This window comes from Branchiostoma lanceolatum, chromosome 2 (genome assembly GCF_035083965.1).
Source record: "Branchiostoma lanceolatum isolate klBraLanc5 chromosome 2, klBraLanc5.hap2, whole genome shotgun sequence".
NCBI lineage: Eukaryota > Metazoa > Chordata > Leptocardii > Amphioxiformes > Branchiostomatidae > Branchiostoma > Branchiostoma lanceolatum.
Window position 1 is genome coordinate 17,847,003 of NC_089723.1, and position 20,392 is coordinate 17,867,394.

Consider the following 20,392-nt stretch of genomic DNA (forward strand, 5'->3'; position numbering starts at 1 on the left):
AGGGGAGACAATAATGTATGGTTGGCTAGAATACATACTCACTGACATGATTTACACAAATGTGTTTGTGTACGTAGTTATTGGCATATTGACGAATCACGTCACAAAATGAAACAAAAGAAAGAAAGACACACACACACACAAGTGGACCGTCGTGAAATCATATGCATCATCATAAGCTTGGAGATTTATTTTGTGATATCGATCACTGAAATGTGACACGCCAGTATCAGATACATGACAAACACAATACAATCAGACAGAAATCTGATCAAACAGCAAAACAAAAAGAAAGATTATCATACGCAGTAGACTACAACAAAGAAAAGCACTGTTTGATTGGATTATGACAAGACAGTCTAGAAATTGACATAAGGAGGTTCTGTATGGAGGGTCCTGACAACGCTTTACGCTGAATTCAGAAAAAAAAACCTACGCGTTGTGCTAAAATCAAGGAAGACGGTTAAGCAAAATTTGGTCGCCTTGCTACGAATTACGTAAATAAGACGCCTTTCCGTACGAATTACGGGGAAAAAATAGGCTGCCCACGCCTTAAGGAAAAGAGCATGCAGACCCTCTTTAAGGGATCATGTTGACTTCCTCGACTATGATTCGTGAGAAGCAGTGTCCGCCGGTTTGGGCGTCCCCGGGTTCCTCGGCTCCGCTGTGCCCGTGATGAGGCATGTGCTCGGTACAGTCCTGCACGCGGAGCTCCACGTCAAGCAGACCCATGCCAACCTTGTCACAGAATCCTAACGTGTATGGAAGGAAAATAGGATGCGTTTGTTTGTAGCAAAGTAAAACATCAATGGTAGCAACGCAAAGATATCAATGGTAGCAATGCAAAGAAAAGATATCAATGGTAGCAATGCATTGATGTCTTTTCTTTGCATCAATGGTAGCAATGCAAATATATCAATGGTAGCAATGCAAAACTAAGATATCAATGGTAGCAATGCAAAGAAAAGCAAAACTATATTTCAAAAGCCGTCTACCCAAGAAGGTTATTCAACATCCTTGGTCTAAACAAGTATTACGTAGTTAACGGAATTAATGTTTACTAAGTTCTACCCACCAGTAGATGGTAAGAGCATAAACGTACAATAAAGGTCTTTCAGTCAAAAAGTTAATGTGAAATTAAGAATAGTAGTTTTTTGATAGAGTAATCTGAAAAAGTCAACTGTACACTAAATAATTTGGTACTAGTCGACTATTTGTCTGTGGTCATCCCCATATTTCGCTGTTCACTCTATTAGATATTTACTTTGATTACCTTATCCATTAATTCTAAATCAGACCATGTACCTTCAAACTGCTGGTGTTGGTGCACCATGTTGCCTTCGTGTCCCAGCTTCATGACGATGGCGTCGATCCCGCCCGGTTTCTGGCACTCCACGCCGTTGATGGTGAAGTACCAGCGCTTGCAACACTCCGTGCAGTTGGCGAGGATGAGTCCTCCGGAGTAGGCCAGGCGGAGCACGCTGCTGTAGTGCTTCTTCTTGAAACTGCACGTCTGAGGGGGAGAACGGGGAACTGTTGGCGCGTGGATGTTGACGTGACCACAAGAAAGATATAGGTGTAACAGTGGCGTTCAAGCGCTTCCAACTAGTGGTTAAGGCGTGCGTGCCTGTGATCTGGCTACCCGGTTTCGGCGCAGGTTCGAATCCCGGGGGCCAGGAGACTGTTCTACTCGCTTCTTTGTTTCACTGGTTCCCACACCGACCCTATGAGCCTGGCAAAATGTGCCGCACAGGGATATCGAACTCGGAGATTCCAGGACGAATCTTGAAAAGAAAAGGGGGAGTAGTGCAACAATGGGGTTCAAGCACTTCCAACTGACCAGTTTAACTGGTCTAGACCTTTTAGCCTAGTGGTTAAAATAAGGCGTGCGTGCCTGTGATCTGGCTGCCCGGTTTCGGCGCAGGTTCGAATCCCGGGGGCTTCTTTGTTTCATACGTTTCTTGCCGTTTTGTGGTCTGGGGGGAAATTGCAACTGGTGTTAAAGTAGTCCTTTTAGTAGAAGAGTAGTAGTAGAACCTTTTAGTAGTAGAACCTTTTAGTTTCTCCTTTCTTGTCTACCTGGAGTGGTAAGTTATAAAGTGCCATGTCGCGGGGGTCTGAGTGTCGCGCAGTTGCTACTAACTCTATTATCAAAATAGAAGCACTTGATTGGGACTGAAGATCTTCTCGATGTCATATGCATGCTGAAGCACTGCAGTGGCTTGGCTTCATCAGTTAGAAAGGTTTATGGTTCCTTATTAGTTATTAGCTTCATTGTTTTAAACGGATCCACAGGTGTATGCTTGTCTGACGTCACTAACGGAATCTATGTAAAGTTTCCGAGTTAGCCTACCTTCACCAAGCCGCCATGGTCCTTGAGACCGGTCTGCCACACACACTGGTGAACCGGCCATGACAAGGGCTGCACGGCCCTCACATCGCCGTCGTGGTGGTCCCTATGGGAGTGTGTGGCGTGGTGTGTCTCGTGACCGTGCTCTCCGTGCGCAGCCGGGTCGTGCCACTCGTGGTCGCCATGATGCGTCTCGTGCCCATGGTCTGCAGAGTCACCATGGTGATGCTCGTCGTCCCCATGGTCGCCGTGGGTGTCCGGGCTGTGTCCAGGATGGTGTCCCTCGTGCTCATGCTCGCCATGGTCGGCGTCCTCATGGCCGGCATGATGGGCGCCGTGGCCATGGCCAGAGTGGAGCTCCTCGTGATCGTGATCTCCGTGGTGACTGTCGTGGCTGTGTTCTCCGGAGTCTGAGGGAGCAAAATGAAAATGAAACTAGATCTAAGCGTCTGATTGGTTAAAACAATCGTGTGACACTCTTCAATCCCAGCATACAAGGGTAGAAGTGGTGATTAATTTGACTCAGTCATCAAAAAGGATAAGACCAATAAAGTAACTTGCCTCACTAGTGAGCTCATGGTAACTATGGAACTATATTTTTCTATGTTACATTGACAAGAAAACGAAATACTGGTCATTTATACCAAGGGTATCAGTCAGAGCATTTTTGCATCCATTACGCAGATGACCGCTCAAATGTGCAGAACTGATGTTCAACATTTAACATCAAGATTTTACGTCTCTAACAAAGTGAAATATGTATGAATGTCAAGATGTTAGTTACAAAAGTGCATTTTGTAATATATAAAAAAATCCATATGCAAATTATAACCTCATTTACATAAAATCCACATGTGATGATAATCATGAAAAAAGAGCTATCGAAACATATGACTGAATTTTACACCATTTTTCACTGTCGATCACCTATCTCACTATGAGAAGATAGGCAACCAATCTACAATTTCTGTCTAGAGTCTGCTCTAAGGCGGCCATGGGATATCTACCTCTCCCCTACAGAGCGTCCCCCGGTGTTTTCAACCGGTATAAGTGCAATATTTTTTACCTTGCTGTGCAATATATATGTCTTGTGAATGTCTGAGCCGTATATAGACTGACAGTCCACTCTGGGAAGTGATCATTTCGTGGAGAAATCAACGCTGACTTTGGAGCGGAGTGTGACCCAGTGTGCGTCATGGCTGCGTGTACTGACTACTGTGCGATCGTTGTCCTTATGGTCGCGGGCTCCGCTGTTGTACTCCGCAGAGTTCCTGAGGGGTCTAAAAAGAGCAGCCCTGCCGACCGGCCAGGATCTCAAGGGTCACCTGCTTCACCTTGGACTTTGGAAACTCAGGAGCAGGCCAAGGGGAAAAAGGGCAGGTAAAAACTTTCAACGTAAGATCCCTACAGTTGTCGGGAATAGGCCGTTGCAAGTGGAAGCCGATGCATTTACATGCAAATCTCACTGGGCAGAACAATACATGCCGTCACTCCGACATTCTCAACATGGCCTACAACACCTGCGACCTCTGAAACGTGATCCCGTCAAGCCGCCCATCCAGCCCAAAGGTATGCCGAGTGTGCTATTAACCAATGCCCGATCCTTGGTCAATAAACTTGATGAACTTAGCTTAACTCTCTCTCTGAACAAGATCGACATTGCGGCAGTTACTGAGTCATGGTTCTCAACTGACTTACCTGAAGAGATAACGTCGGTGGACGGTTATAACCTGTATCGCAAGGATCGGTGTAACAGACGAGGCGGGGGAATCGCCCTTTATATCAAAAACGATATAAAGACAAAACTTGTTGACATTGCTGTACCCGAGAACTTAGAATGCATCTGGGCACAACTACAACCACAACGGACCCCACGAGCCGTTCCTGTACTTTACGTAGGAGTCCTGTATCATCCCCCATGGGCAAACGAAAAACTATTACAAGATGAGACAAGTCAGCACATCATCCACACCTTGGACACAATCCGCAGGAAGCACCCTCATGCCGGTATTATTCTATGTGGAGATTTCAACAATCTCCCCCTCCAACCGGTGTTATCCAGTCATCCTGAACTTAAACAGGTCGTGACAAACGCCACTCGTGCCAACTCCATGCTGGATCTAATCATCACAAACGTCCACGGCCACTATCACGTGCCGGACATCATAGCTCCACTTGGTTCCAGCGATCATAACTGTATCCTCTGGAAGCCGAACGTCTCTAACAATCCTCGCTGTAAGCAACCCAGGCCCAAACATCGTCTCGTCACACAGGAAAGAAAGGATGCACTTGGTCTATGTATGGGTATCACTGATTGGTCTACCGTATACAACTCAGCTTCGGTAGAGGACAAAGTTGCCACTTTCAATAAAACCCTGCAGACGATGCTCGATGTTTGTGTTCCCCCAAGTAAGAGCAAAACACGGGATGTTGACAAACACTGGATAACAAACAAGATTAAAGTCGCCGTTCGGAAAAGACAATCAGTCTACAGGAAACATGGCAAAACAGAGAAGTGGAAAAAACTTCGTAACTGGGTCCAGTCCCTCATCAGGAAGCAGAAGAAGAACCACTACAACAGATGCATTGGTATGTTAAAGAAGAACAACCCTCGAGAATGGTGGGACTTTGTAAATAATGAACTTGGACGTACGCAAAAATCTAAGGGGAACGTCACCGTTACTGATGTCCCGGATGACCGAGTAGCGGACACACTGAACGATTTCTTTGCGGAAGCATGGTCAGACAGCAGAACTTTCAATCTTTTCCCACTCCCGCTCCCATCCAGCTCTGATGACCTTTGCAGCATCGGCCAAGTGAAAGCTGTCTTGAGACGTCTGAACACCAGGAAATCAGGTGGCCCTGACGACATCCCGAACTGGGTTCTGAGCGCGTATTGCGAAGACCTAGCCCCAGTTGTCACTCACCTGATAAACTTTTCGCACAACACTGGAAACATGCCTTCCGTGTGGAAAACGGCGAATGTCTGCCCCATACCCAAGACTCCAGCCCCAGCCAGCAAGAAGGATTGGAGGCCTATCTCCCTCATCTCGACCCTTGGGAAGGTACAGGAAAGACTTGTGCTAAACAATTTTCTGCCCATTATGAAGCCATGGATACGGGACCAATATGCTTACATGCCCAAGTCATCAACCACTGTTGCTCTTCTCAAAGCATATCAGTCATGGTTACAAGGTTTGGATACCAAGAAAGCATCAATGGTCCGTGTACTGCTGGCTGATATGTCAAAAGCTTTTGACAGAGTCGACCACGGAATACTACTTCAGCTCCTCGCCGTTCGTGGCACTCCCTCGAAGATGTTAGCCTGGATTAACAGCTATTTGTCTGGCAGAGCTCAACGTGTGATCGCCAACAATCAGTGCAGCAGTTGGCGTTACGTCACTTCTGGCGTTCCGCAAGGGGGCGTTCTGTCCCCATACCTGTTTCTAGTCTACATGTCCTCCAGAACCACAAGGTATGAGACCACAGACAACAATGGCTATGCGGACGATATAGGCCTGTCTCGAACCATTCCTTGTGCTGATGTCGAGGCGGACAACACAATGCAAGAAGAAACCGCACACTTGGACTCCTGGGCCGCCGAAAATAACATGATTATGAATGGAGACAAATCCTTTGAACTCAGAATGTGTTTCGCGAAAACCCCTCCGGAACCACCGCCCCTTATTCTTGGAGGAAAGGAAGTACCTGTGGTTACCTGTGCTACTTACCTGGGATTTAAGGTACATTCCAACCTTGGATGGGACAGTCAGATTACACACGTAACAAAGAAAGGTTCCAAGCGTCTACATTTCCTTCGCCTTCTTGCGAAGGGAGGCATGCCTCCCGAGGACTTGCTCACCGTCTACACGACTCTTGTTAGACCGGTATTGGAATATGCTCATGTTTTGTATGTTGGATGCACTGTATCGCAAAGAAACACTCTCGAGGCTGTGCAGAGAAGGGCACTGAGAATCATCAACAGAAACAGTAGCAGTCCGACGCCACCCCCCCTGCCAACCCTGCAGTCAAGACGAGAAGAAGCAGCGAGAGCCTTGTTCACGCAGATGCGGGCAAATGACCACCCCCTGCACTACATGATCACCAATGACAGGAAAGAAGAAACTGGGAGGACTTTACGTAACCACAACCATCTTTCAATGCCGAAATGTAGAACTGAGAGACTTAAGAGATCTTTTCTGTACCAAGCGACGCTGCTGCATAACAAATCTCTCTAAACCTCACAATGTCGACTACCTTCATTTAGATTACAAGCACTCGTATTATTTCTGTATTTTAATGACTCATATAATACGTATCTTAGCACTTGTTATTGTATGGTTGATCTGTGTTTTTTAAATAAGTACTTTCCACTTGAAAATTATGAATATTTTGAATTGATTTGTGTGAATTAGCTGTAATTCAGACTTGTATTCAATGTCTGCAAATGCTAATAAAGACCTTTTGACTTTTGACTTTGACTTTATCTACCTTGATCCTGGACAGGTGAGGAGTGGAGGGGGATGTCCACACACCTGTCCGTGCTGTTGTACTGGAACTCGCTTCCGAAGAACGTCTCGCACAGCGTCTGGGCGTCCCCGTACATCTTAAGATGGGCAGAAGGTTCGATTTACCTTGGAATCCGTATCAATCAGACGACAGATGATGACGCAGTTGTCTTTCTGTTACATTTGAAATTTTTTCAAGATTTTCTAGATTTTGAATTTCTAATATCTAAAGTCTACTAAAATAATTCCACCATGGTACATGATTCCGCAACCCTGAAAATATATACGTCCAAACAGATCTCAACCCCAACGTCCACCAGTATAATGCACTCCTGTATATCTAAACTGTGCATAGCTGGGAGGTGCTGCACTTGAGATCTCTCAAACCCACTGTTTTTTTTTCAAATTAGCGGATTAGTGTTAATGGAGGTCATTTCTAAATTTCATGTTTAGATTTTCTGTTACCTTAAAAATTCGAATACGCCCATGGCAACAATCTCAACGTACAGGAATGAGCATGTGATCAACTGGCTGACGTCACGGTGACGTCACAAGGAAGCGATGGTGTAGTACAGTATAACTGATTGTATATATATGAGATCTATCTCAAGAATCCATTCCCCAATATACAACAAACCTCCCACCTCGTCAAAAGTTTTGCAGGATGACCCCTCAGGGCAGTTGTTATTGTTCTGGTCGTCCATTTCCCAGTCGGTCCTCCAGTTAGCTGAGCAGGTGAGATAAGCGTTAACACTTGTACCAAATAACGGCTCTGCCCCTGGGGCATCGCCAAAATACAGTTAGAAACTAGATATGTAACTACACATTCAAACGTTAGATGAACTTCCCGTACACGGTGGTATTGTAACTCATTTCGATGTAACGTTACTACACCAACAACTCGTTCGGTGGTTTGTTGAATGTCTGGTAATACCTTTTCTATCGGGATTTCAGCAACGTACACAATGTACATCTATACGTATATATAACAGGTGCCCTGTTCATTTACAGCCCTCAAATCCTCCGACTAAAGAGTTATTTTACTGCGAAAGGAGGGGAACCATCTTAAAGTCATTTTACAAGGTCCCCCTCCGTCAAGTACGCATACCCCAACAGCGCCTTGTAGCGGATAGATGCGGAACTACATACCGACGCAAGTAACGTCGTTTCTGCAAGCGTCGAACCAGCGGTGGCAGAAGGACGCGCAGATGGGGACGGTAGAACCGGAGTCGGTAGGTATGGACATTCGGCTGATGTCTGGGGAACATTTGTTGAAGCACTCCAGATCGATCATGAAGTTCTCACACCTGAAGCGTTAAAATAATGTGTTAGCGATCCCGCCTGTAGCTAGCTACTGAACTACAATAAGGATGGGCCACTGATAAAACAAAAACGTACGTGCTTATCAGTAACACATTAACATAAAGAGCAATGTTAAAATTTATTTATTCATTTATTGTCAAATGCAACAGTACATTACACCGACTCTCAAGGCAGCGTAGCTGATATTGGAGAATCGACATGTATGGACAGACAGATACATGCAATGGAAAAATATATGTATAGTCTATAAGTTTTGAATGCGTTTATGTCTATGTCAGTATATTCCTTGTAACAATTAAAGAATCGAGTCTGCCTAAAAATCTGAAATTCCTATAGACACGATATTTCATGTGGATAGCATTTTGTCATTGTCGATACAACACACAAAGGCAGATGTTTGGAAGTGGGAAAAATGTTTTCTGCTACTAGGTTTTCAAGGTAGAAAACCGTATGTTTGACATTGGGAGATGTACGTTTTTTAATGATATAATCTTTATTTTGAGAACTTAGTAAATACAATGTAACAAAGTTGTTAAATTTAGGTACTCCACAGATGATCCATTCTTTCTTCAATCTTCTACAATCTCAGTATCCTTATACAGGATCACACTTTTATCGCAAACTGGAGGTTCTACAATGTAATAGGTGTCGTCTTGGCATACAACTTTCTACATTTTCCTGAAGCTCTAAGTCATGGCTACATAGACTTGCTGCCTCGTTACAGCCTATTTGGCATATAGCTGGCATGTTAGAAATAAGCAGTAAGTCAAAAATAATGGTAAATCAATGCATCTATTGTCATCAACAAATAATCTTACAACATAACATACCACCTAACAATAACACTAATAATAACAGTACTGTAGATGCATTTAAGTTCGCGTGGTTTTTATTTCGTGGTAGGGAGAAAATGGGGTGTTCGCGGTGGTTTTAAGTTCACGTTTGAAAGAATGCTAGTTGTAGCGCTAGAGCCACAGGTGGCCAAAAATGTTTTAAGGTCGCGCTGAAAGCTCACCGCGAAAATCAAACCACCACGAACATTTCTGAATTTACAGTATCAGCTATGAGTGGGAGATGTACGTACTGTGGACTGAGGGTGCCACAGCGGTTCCAGCAGAACTTGTCCACTCCGTCGACCGGTCTGACTGTGAGGTGGCGGTCAAGTTCAACCGTGCAACAGCTGCCGTAAGCGTAGGGACTGCACACCTGGAGACCGGGCTCTGGAGTCGGGTTCTCCTGGGAGACGAATGTTCAAATGCAATTGAAGATGAACGACACTTTATCCGAGATTGTCCACGATATCTAGCCTGAGTACCAGCCTTTTTAGCTTCCGTACGCTACCCAAGCTCCGCTACCGGCCGGCAGAGCTTGGGTAGCGCAGTGGAGCTTGGGTAGCGGACGGAAGCTAAAAAGGCTGGCACTCAGGCTACACGATATCATGATAAACGCTCAAATCTTTCCGCTTGCCCAACAGAATTTGATACATTCCATTCTATGGATATATTCAAATACATTCTAGAAGGATACAACCCTTACTATGAACAAATAGGGAAATATATCAAAGAATTTTTAGATCTTAGAACTAGTAGTGTAAGTGATAGGTTAAACTCGACATATTGAAGTATTCATATATTTGTACGTAGGTTAATCATTTTGTATCCCATTTTGTTGTTTGCATATGTAGTTGTAGAAGACCTTACGAAAGTCGCTATACTTTTGTTGTGTGTATAAAGATTTCATATGTAGATTGAAAGGTAATGTAATAAGTGAACCGAATCTTCACATGAAACGCGGCAAGATTGTAAACAGTGCATTTGATCATGGCCGTGCAAGTCCGCTTTAAGCTACTGAGAAAGGGCACTGAAGAAAGTGCAAGCTAACTAAGATGTTTTCGAGGTTTCCATCGGTCAGATATCCCATAATGATGTTCAAGCCCAGTCAAAGCAAACGCTATTTCACAAATTTTGTGGCACAAAACATTGAAAAGCTAAGTAGCCAGTTAACCATCGAGTTCTCCCCGTCAACCGAGCAACAAATGTACTTGTGGTGATGAAACGAAAAAGGCTTAGAAAAACAACGTCCAAAGACTTGCAAAAGAAAAACAAAATTTGGCCAGCAAGTATACACTCCCTCCTCTGTATCTAGTGCCGATTATATATGACTTACTAACCTTGTGGTGGGGGTGGTCGTGCCTGGTGCACGCCCAACTGTCGCCATCAGCCTGGCTCATGTCCCTGTGCTGATGTCCGTCGTCATCCGCGTGGTGTGTGTCCGTGTGATGGTGCTGATGGCCGTCGTCATCGTGGTGGTGATCCGTGTGATGTGTGTGCTCTTCGGCATCGCTGTGGCGTGTCTGGGATCCAATACTCATGAAGTTGATACACGTGTCCTGGTCTTCCGTGTAGACGTAGGTGTCGCTCCAAATGTTGTTACAAAGACCACGTCCATCGCCGTACACCTGGGGGGGGGGGGGGGCGAACAAGTTGATTCTTTATTAACAAGACTAAACTTTTCGTCCAACAGTGTAAGAGAAATTACGACTTACCCCAAATTTGCAGTTGACTCAATCAAACCTGTTCACGGAATGAACCCGGCTACTGCAACGTGACGTCAGCGACACGTGATCGCAGTAGCGGGTCATACGTGCCAGATAACTTGTGTCGTCCCCCGTCTCTGTTCAATGTAGGTCTATGGGCTCTGTCTTTTTACACAAGTGTTGCATAAGATGGAGGTTTCTGATTTATATAGATGTAATATATGATTTCAAGAGTGGTAGCAGAACTTTCTTTGGGGGCTCACTGATCTCCAACGTGTTTCAATGAATGAACAGCTTTTCTAATGATCTCCCAATAATCTTTCAGTGATCTCAATTTCTATTTTTCTTTGGCGCTAATCGGTTACCCCGTGGTCTTCGCTTTATATAGAAAAAGTGGGACACTTCGTCTTCCACTGCTTCAATAAAAGAAGTCAAACCCAAAAAGCGTAGATGGTATTCCGTTGTAGTTCTTAGAATAGCCATTATTAACTCGCACTATCTGTACAGTATACCCTTTCTATGCGTTGTTTCATGTTAGCCCTCGGGCAAGAACTTGTAAATAAACTCATAAAGAGGGTCTTACCTCAGCAAAGGTGCGACATTGAGAGTCAGGTCTACAGTTGTTGATTCTTCCAGGCATGAAGTACCAATCCGTGAGCTTACTCTCTACGCAAGTCAGATCGTCTCGGCAGGCGTCAAAGAAATCATCGCAGAAGGACGAGCAGATCGGGACGTTCTGCACGGCGTATTTGTGGCCACGCTTGGCGTACCGGTAGATCATCGGGTCGCAGTAGTAGTGGCATTCCACCGCCAACTGAAACTGTTCGCACCTGGAGGAATGGGGGTGGGGGGCACACACAGGTAAGGCAGAGCGGTGCGGTTCGATTTGTGGGCGGGTCAGATATAGTGAGTTAGCAGAAGTAGAAGACCGTGTACGAAACCACTAATTGGTCCCAGATTCGAAACCACTGCTATGCCCCGATGTTGTGCCCTTGGGAAAGGCACTTTACACAACTTTCCTCACTCTACCCAGGTGTGAATGGGTACCTGACGTCGGTTGGGGAAAGGTCGTATTGAGGTCACTTGCTGGTGCCGATCGAATGGCAGCCTCCCCGACCCTTGCGACAGTTCCACAAAGTGCAGTTAGTGTGGAGCAAATATGTATCTGTTGTGTATTATGTGATTTTAAACCCTGCAGCAATTCAGCACTGGCTGCCAATGCACTGGTAATTTCTGACCAATAAACCATCTCTTTTTCTGCATAAGCATATTTACCATTAGCTCTGTTGATTGATCACACTTACCTGTGAGACAAGACGCTGCATCTGTTCAGATACCGCTGGTTAATCTTCTCCACCGGGCTCATCCTGAGCTGCTGGTCGAACTTCTCCGAACAGCAGCTGTTCGAGCTGTACTCGCCGCAGACCTGGAGACCAGGCTCCGGGCCAGGCGTGCTCTAGTAGGGAAAATCACCACTTGTGAGTTATGAGGTACCTAGTCTTGTAACTGACTGGAGGCTTGGTGAAATGTTTTAAGACAAAGCGTCCACGGTAAATAACGTCATAGCAAGGAACGCTCTCTGATTGATAAAATATTTATTGGCAAATCCGCCAAATTCTAGACTGTCTTTCTGTCCAGGCGAGTGGCGTGGAGTTGTGACGTTACAGTTTCCTTTTTTTTTCATTAGAGGGAGAGAGAAAAAATTCTACACAAGCAAACTTTCAATTGGAGCTTTTATTATGATACAACAGATGTTGGTGGCTTATATTGGACAACACTCTACAATCATATGTTTTTCATATAACATCATCACCTTGTGAATCTTAGTACGGAGGCAGCCCCACTCCTCTTCATTTTCCGCAGCGGCGACAGCTGTCACCTTCTTCGGCTTGGTGACCTGTTCGCTCGGGTGAACGCTCGGGTCCAGGCAGGCCTCGTCCCGGTTGGACACGTACTTGAAGGCCGAGCCCCAAACGCTCTCACACATGGCCTTCGCGTTCTTAAAGACCTGCCACGGCGGTGACATATACACATCGTTAAAAAAACAACGAGTAATCCAAGAGTCTTAATACATGTCCAAATGCACACACCTAACTGAACAACCAGACATGCGTTCCTATAGGCGTTTCTATTTTGCTCGTGAAGAATTAGAATTGCTTGAAGAGCACGACTGACTATAACTCACATCTCCAAGCAGATCCTACGGTGGCAGGCAACATTATCCATTGACCAAACAAGCCCCCGTAAGGGGCCGGCTGGACATTGTTTGGTCAATGGACAGTATAACTGGGCTACAACTCCCCGGCGCGTAAATTTAGATCCGGTGGGCTGACTGGCTTGCGGCGCCGAAGGAAATCGCTAGCGGCCCTGTCTAGTCTGGCTCCCAGGGAAGCTATGGCGGTGACATTAACACAGCCGAAGCGATGGAGGGAGATATCATACTTACGTCCTTGATGAGTTCACATTTTGAATCCGGTTTGCATTTGTTTTCTCCCGTGGAGAAATCCCAGTCCGTGGCCCAGTTCACTGCGCATGTGCGGTCGAACTTACAAGCGTTGAACATGCCATCACAGAAGTGAGAGCAAAGAGGGATGCCTGGGAGAAATGGAAATTTTAAAAAATGCATAAAGGTGGGAGTTAAAAGTACTCAACAAAACACTCACGTAACGACGTTTTCCTTGCTCGTTTGTTTGTTCAGTGTTTGTACCCGGCAAACCCACCTTTGTACTCCTTGTACGGAAGAATGCAAGCTGCATATCCTCACAGATTTATTTGATCTACTCGAGGTGTGGCACTCCTCAAACATCATACATGGGTCACCATTTAACGTCTCATCCGAGGGACGTACTTATCCGAAGCTAGGTACTCTTTACACCTGAGTTTAGGTAGGAAATTTGGTGTAAAGTGCCTTAACCAATGGTACAAAATCGGGACAACAACCCTTTCTACAAGGCTTGAGTGACAAGGACACCATACCACCCGGCGGTTGAAAATACAGTCCTCCAAGTTTGGATAGATCTATAAGTCGTTAAGGTATAATCTGTGTCAATGAAACCTAGGCTCTAATCTGAACCATCACTATAACGTTATGTGACATGACACGATAGGAGGATACGCGCATGAATACGTACCTTCTACCACAGGTGTGAAGGGGTCGACGGCGGGATCAACACCAGGAACGCGCCATTTGTTGATGAGGGGGGAGCATTGGTAGAAACACTCGGAGTCTATCAGGAATTCTTCGCACCTTTGCATGAAACGAGGGTAAAGAAGTGTTAACAAAGTTCTTTGTACACACAACAAGAATGAAATCATCTTATTCTGTTACGTATACCCTTCACTTTGTGAAAAACCCTTATAAACAAATAGACCTTCCTCATGGCACTACCGACTTGTGTTTACCTCCCGATGCAGCTAGGTGGCGTTGCAGTGGCAATGATGCGACTCCACACGTGACTAAGCTTGTATTCCCCTCACCATAGTTCATGACTATAGAGTAAACTTTCTGATCCAAACAGCAGGAAGACTGAAAATCTTATCATGATAATCGAAACAAGATCTAGAATTAGACTTTGACGATGATATTTTTTTCCTTCTTTTTTTTTCGCGATCTCAAACCACTGGGGAGATGATATTCCATTGGTCGTGACACGCTTTGTACAATATTTACAGGTTCTTTGTACGGGGGCATTTTTCTAGCTTTTTTCGATCTGATAGGCTGGGTTTACACACGCATGTTTTTGAGTCGACTTGGAGTCGAAACCTAGGCCACTCGGAGTGTTTTTAGTAGGAAAACTCCCAAAGCTCCTCACACACAGCCCCTTGTCGACTTTGAAAACTTGTGTGTAAATCGGGCCATAACAAAACGTCACAGCTTCGCAGCTGAGGAAAAGCTAGTGCCCACCTCGGACTGAGGGGGCCGCATGTGTCCCAGTTCATCTGGCCTACTCTCCGGATGGGCCTGTTGACCATGTCGTTGTCGATCTCGGTGGTGCAGCAGCTGTCCTGGCGGTAGTCCCGGCAGGCGTTCAGCTTCGGCTCGGGGGACGGCTTCTTCTTGTGGAAATCAACGGCGTCTGGGAGACAGTTAGACATCAATTATACAGTTAGAGCAATTAGAAAGGCTAAGCAGGCTGTCAGGACAGTATGCAGGCGCTAGGGGGCGTGGTGGGAGGGAACCTCATCCGCCGTAAGGACGGGAGAACCAAGAAGAGAGAAGATACAGTTAGTCGGAATTGCCCTAAGAAAGATAGCAGAGCGACTACTGAAACGTTGGCAGGTATATATATATATATATCTTCCTTGTGAGCAAAGAACCTAAGTTGATTTACCTTGAATCCGATGAAACTATTTAAGGAGTTGGATTGGAAGAAAAAGGAAGTATGCAATATCTAGGTGGACATTGTTTTGAATTGACATTCATTTCATCGATTTAAAACAATCTGTTATGAAGTCTTTCGTGTTCCTCTGAATAGTCAGTTCTTTTTCATTTTCTTGTTTTTGGTGACGTCTCAGGGGCGAGCCAAGTGGTTATTTTGTGTATCTGAGGGAAATCTATCAGCGTATGTGAGTATGATTCGGTACATCAAAAGATAGTGAGTAAACCGGAAGTGTCTTACCGATGATGCACTCGTCCTGTCTCTTGAAGGCCGGCTCGACGCTCTCTGTCCCAGGGTCAGGGACCGTGATATGGTATATGGTTGGCTTGTTCCGGAAGTCCACACATGGTACGTCAGAGGTGGACTCGTAGGTAAAGGACTGACCCCAGAGACTCTCACACAGGCCGCGGCCGTTTCTGAACACCTGAGAACGATCAAAGACGTATTTTTCTATGTGGTTGTAAGCATATTCATACGTCTTTCTTTAGTAGGAGTCCGTATTTTCATTGTAGGAAATAGGAAAAGATGCAAACCACAGGAAAGACGTAAAAATGCCTTTAAAACACACGTTAACACTGAGCCGCACCTACAAATACTTGAAGATTAAAACACTGAGTCGTACCCTACATTTTCTTAAAGATCAAAACACTGAGTCGCACCATACATCTGCTTGAAGATCAGAACGGACACTACTGTACCTCTGCAAAGGTCCTGCACCGCTCTTCCTTGCGGCACTTGTTTATCCCGCCTTCCTCTATCTTCCAGCCGGTGATCCAGTTGTCTGCGCAGGTCAGGTCCTCCCGACACGCCTCCATCCAGTCGTCGCAGAACTGGCTGCAGACCGGCACGCCCCGGACGGCGGACGGGTAGGGCGCGGCCCAGGTCGCCAGGTTCGGCGAGCAGCGGTAGAAACACTCCACGTGCACCATGTAGTCTTGGCACCTGCACAGACGAAACGGCACTTGACATGTACGTAGACTCTGAGGCTAAATTTACACACGCATTTTCAAGCACACTCGGAGTGTGCTCCGAGTGTACTACGCTCTGATGTACTCCGAGCGTGTAAAGCCTGAGCTAGCTAACATGAACTGGGCTGGTAAGGGCCCTGTCACACTTGTGCGTATATTCAATTGCGTGTGAGTTGCGCGTCAACATTTCATTGGTTTAAGTAAAGTTTGAGGGGAAGAAGTTGTTTTTCACTTTGACCTACCGTTGTGCAGCCTGCTTATCGAACCAAAGAAAGGACTTCCTCGGCTGCAAATCTAAACTAAACCAAAACAGGTTGACACGTACCTCTTGCGGACTTGTATATACGCGCAAGTGTGACAGGGGCTTAATACAATTAAGACAAAGGTGCGAGACATAAAATGGCATGGAACAAAAGAATACGGACATATTGTGCTATGCTGTATGCATTATTGTATCACAGTCTTATTTTGATTAATTCTATTTTATCTTATTCTATTTTATCTTATTTTATTTTATTTCATTGGAATTGCAATGACACAATACACTGATAGAATTACCCCAAAAGTCGGGTGGGAAAAGCTACAAAGAAAGCCAAGGACCTCATATCGATTTTAGTATACGGGTTTTAAAGCTGGAGCTCCGCTGAAACGTAAAAGACCTCAGGCTTTTAAGCTTCCAAGTCCTTCCCACACAAAGTCCTACGTAACGTTACTATTGTCAAGAGGTAGGGTAAACTTCTGAAGTAATTAGCGCATGCGCAGTTCTCAGCGCAGACGGGCCTATCGGTCTTATCGCTGTCTGGGGTGACAGTACAAACATCTCACCCGTGTTTACAGCCATCTTATCAAGATCAGTCGGCCAGGTTATGTAAATACCTGGAGGGTGTTGTAAATCTTCCATTTACTAGTAGTACGAACGGGGTCTTTAGTCAAACTATAGTCAGTTAAAACACAGGACCCCAGGACAAGTAATCATGCAAGCAACACTTGTGATCAATTCTTCGGCTTTAAGCCTGACAAACTGTTCATCATGTAATTTTCGACCAGCTATTTGTGGAAAGGAACTAAGATAAGTAAACATCTTACACAACGTACTAGTACATGATCTTACATAACATGCACAAACAAAGAATTACTGTATCCACTTTATAGCAAATATATTAGCATTAGACGAAATTCCTGCTGACTCCGACCAAAATAACCAGGTGCAATTGCTTAATGGGTAGAGTGTTTGCCTTGCACACGGTGGGTCGTGAGTTCGATCCCCGACCGGGTCATACCAAAGACTTTAAAAATAGTACATGCTGCTTAGCACTGAGCATTTAGGAAAGAGTATGGAAGTTAAACACACCAACAGACTAGCCCCCCTGCTGAAAGTTGTGTGGCCCAAGGGCTGCGAATCGGAGATGGGCGCCGCCATAGGCCCCACCTAATAGGTAGAGTGTTTGCCTTGCACACGGTGGGTCATGAGTTCGATCCCCGGGCAGGTCACACCAAAGACTTTAAAAATGTTACATACTGCTATCTCTGCTTAGCACTCAGCATTTAGGAAAGAGTATGGAAATTAAACACACACATCACTACCAGTGGACTAGCCCCCTGCTGTAGAAACTTTAGCACAAAGTTGTGTGGCCCAAGGGCTGCGAATCGGAGATGGGCGCCGCCATAGGCTAATAGGTAGAGTGTTTGCCGTGCACACGGTGGGTCGTGAGTTCGATCCCCGGTCGGGTCACAAACATATTAGCATTGGACGAAATTCCTGCTGACTCCGACCAAAATAACCAGGTGCAATTGCTTAATGGGTAGAGTGTTTGCCTTGCACACGGTGGGTCGTGAGTTCGATCCCCGGCCGAGTCATACCAAAGACTTCGAAAATAGTATTTGCTTGTTAGCACTGAGCATTTAGGAAAGAGTATGTAAGTTAAACACACCCATCACACCAACAGACTAGCCCCCTGCTGGCCCAAGGGCCGCGAATCGGAGATGGGGGCCGCCATAGGCTCCACCTAATGGGTAGAGTGTTTGCCGTGCATACGGTGGGTCGTGACTTCGATCCCCGGTCGGGTCACACCGAAGACTTTAAAAATGTTACATACTGACATTTCTACTCAGCATTTAGGAAAGGGTTTCGACGTTAAAACACACACATCACGACCAGTGGACAAGCCCACTGCTATAGAGACTTAAGCACAAAATTGTGTGGCCCAAGGGCTGCGAATCGGAGAAGGGCGCCATCATAGGCTCCACCTAATGGGTAGAGTGTTTGCCTTGCATACGGTGGGTCGTGAGTTCGATCCCCGGTCAGGTCATACCAAAGACCTTAAAAATGTTAGATACTGCTATCTCTGCTTAGCACTCAGCATCTAGGAAAGAGTATGGAAGTTAAACACACACATCACTACCATTGGACTAGCCTCCTGCTGTACAGACTTTAGCACAAAGTTGTGTGGCCCAAGGGCTGCGAATCGGAGATGGGCGCCGCCGTAGGCTCCACCTAATAGGTAGAGTGTTTGCCGTGCAAACGGTGGGTCGTGAGTTCGATCCCCGGTCGGGTCACACCAAAAGACTTTGAAAATGTTAGATACTGCTATCTCTGCTTAGCACTCAGCATTTAGGAGAGAGTATGGACGTTAAAACATACACATCACTACCAGTGACTAGCCCCCTGCTGTAGAGACTTTAGCACAAAGTTGTGTGGCCCAAGGGCTGCGAATCAGAGATGGGCGCCGCCATAGGCTCCACCACGTGGCGCGGGAGGACTTTATCGAGGTGCAATGGCCTAAAGGACTTTAACTCTATCCTGCATGTTTTAAGGAGTCCTAAACTCCAGAGGGGGGAGTTATTTTCCAATAGATAATAATTTTAGGAAGTAAAAATGAACACTTATTACAGTATACGATAAAGTACCCACTAGTCCCATGCGCATCAAAAAGCATTGAGTAGTCTACTAAATTCCCCAGGCGATCCTCTATTTTCTGATTAATAAAATTAAACAACCTCAGCCTATGTCTGAATACAATGTACCTGACAAGGCCTGACAAAAGTTAGGTTACACAAAGAATGTCAGGGGGGTTAAGAAAAATTTGTCTTGGTATATGTTCCTTTATATCTTATCAACAACTGGCCTTCTTATTGTGCTTAACCCCCCTCATTCATGCCAAAATATTCACGACGAAGGAAGTGAGTATACGTATAGGGAATACATGGGTAGGGCCTGCACGGGTTTAGTAAGTTACATGTTATTTTACAAAACACACCTTATGTAATTCGCCGCAAGCGGAATTCTGTAAAAAGTCGGCTGGTTATGTATTCATTGATACATAATCTAGTGGAAAATAACACCACCTTCTAGAGTTTAGGACTCCTTTAACGATATATTGTTAGTCCCTGTCATCTAAATCGTACCGCTTGCTCAGGGTGCCACAGTTGTCCCAGCGGAAGCCGTCCACCTCGACGATGGGAGTCACCGAAAGTTGCCGAGTAATGTCGGCCGAGCAGCAGCTCGAGTCGGAGTAGTCCTTACAGACCCCGAGACCTGTCTCCGGAGACGGGGCGTCCTTGTGCTTCCCTCCCGGCAGACACCCGCTCTGAAGACCGCCGGGGTACTCGACCTCGGGATGGCCCGCAAAGGAACAGGCAAGGACGGAGAAGACAACGAGAAGGTATCGAAGATTGGCCATCTTGTTCTCCCTGATCAGGCTACCCGACAACACGTCGACGTTATGAGTGGTGGACTCTCAGCCTCGCACTCGCTCAGCGATCACACGTGCTGTTGACCCACTGTACCGTAAAACTTAGTGATCAAGTCGTTATTAAATCTGTTACTGATAACGTTCTAGGTCTTTGACAAGGTCTGGAGGAGACCAATGTCAGAGATGATGTCGGACGATCATTTTATGAAAGTGTGCGAACTCCTTGATTTAAAGAACATGCTAGAAGGATTTTTAAAAAGAGCAACAATTTAGATGATTACTGTATCTACTTTATAGCAAACATAATTTGCATCTGACGAAATTCCTGCTGACTCCGACCAAAGTACAATGCAGGTCCGCCCGCAAAGCATATCTGTAAACACCATTGTCCTGGGTGTTTATTACATCACAGTCAAACTCTTGAGTACAGTCAAGCACCTTAAAAGACCCAATGTCCAGAATTTATAAAATGGTCGTCTGATAAACTGAATTCCTTTTAGAATTGTTGTTCATGACATTCTAGTAGCCTGTGTTTACACAATCTCTCGCTGGCTGGGGTCAATGACCACCTCGCCCAAGAGGGCTAGGGGGTGGTATCCGTCGGGCTGGACGTTGTAGCACCTCGTGGCACATAGT

At 45.6% G+C, this 20,392-nt stretch overlaps 1 protein-coding gene across 1 annotated transcript; it reads right to left on the reverse strand.

Moving 5' to 3' along the window:
* Positions 1–155: 155 nt before the first annotated feature.
* Positions 156–19,813, reverse strand: LOC136426889 (uncharacterized). Its single transcript, XM_066415610.1, has 17 exons — positions 19,470–19,813; positions 15,795–16,038; positions 15,337–15,520; positions 14,622–14,793; positions 13,849–13,964; positions 13,164–13,312; positions 12,531–12,725; positions 12,022–12,173; positions 11,301–11,547; positions 10,352–10,639; positions 9,266–9,417; positions 8,008–8,165; positions 7,503–7,585; positions 6,842–6,956; positions 2,354–2,760; positions 1,306–1,513; positions 156–752 (listed from the first exon to the last, which is right to left on the reverse strand). Exons 1-17 carry the CDS (start codon positions 19,742–19,744, stop codon positions 580–582), a joined length of 3,318 nt encoding a protein of 1,105 aa, XP_066271707.1. The 5' UTR covers positions 19,745–19,813; the 3' UTR covers positions 156–579.
* Between the last annotated feature and the right edge of the window lie 579 nt (positions 19,814–20,392).

Excerpts from the sequence above, each read along its gene's own strand:
- LOC136426889 (XM_066415610.1), bottom strand. The coding sequence starts at position 19,744 with ATGGCCAATCTTCGATACCTTCTCGTTGTCTTCTCCGTCCTTGCCTGT. Across the intron at positions 2,761-6,841 it reads CTCACCTGTCCAGGATCAAG|ACTCCGGAGAACACAGCCAC; the intron begins GTAGATAAAGTC and ends TTGCTCCCTCAG. Across the intron at positions 1,514-2,353 it reads ACCATGGCGGCTTGGTGAAG|ACGTGCAGTTTCAAGAAGAA; the intron begins GTAGGCTAACTC and ends TCTCCCCCTCAG.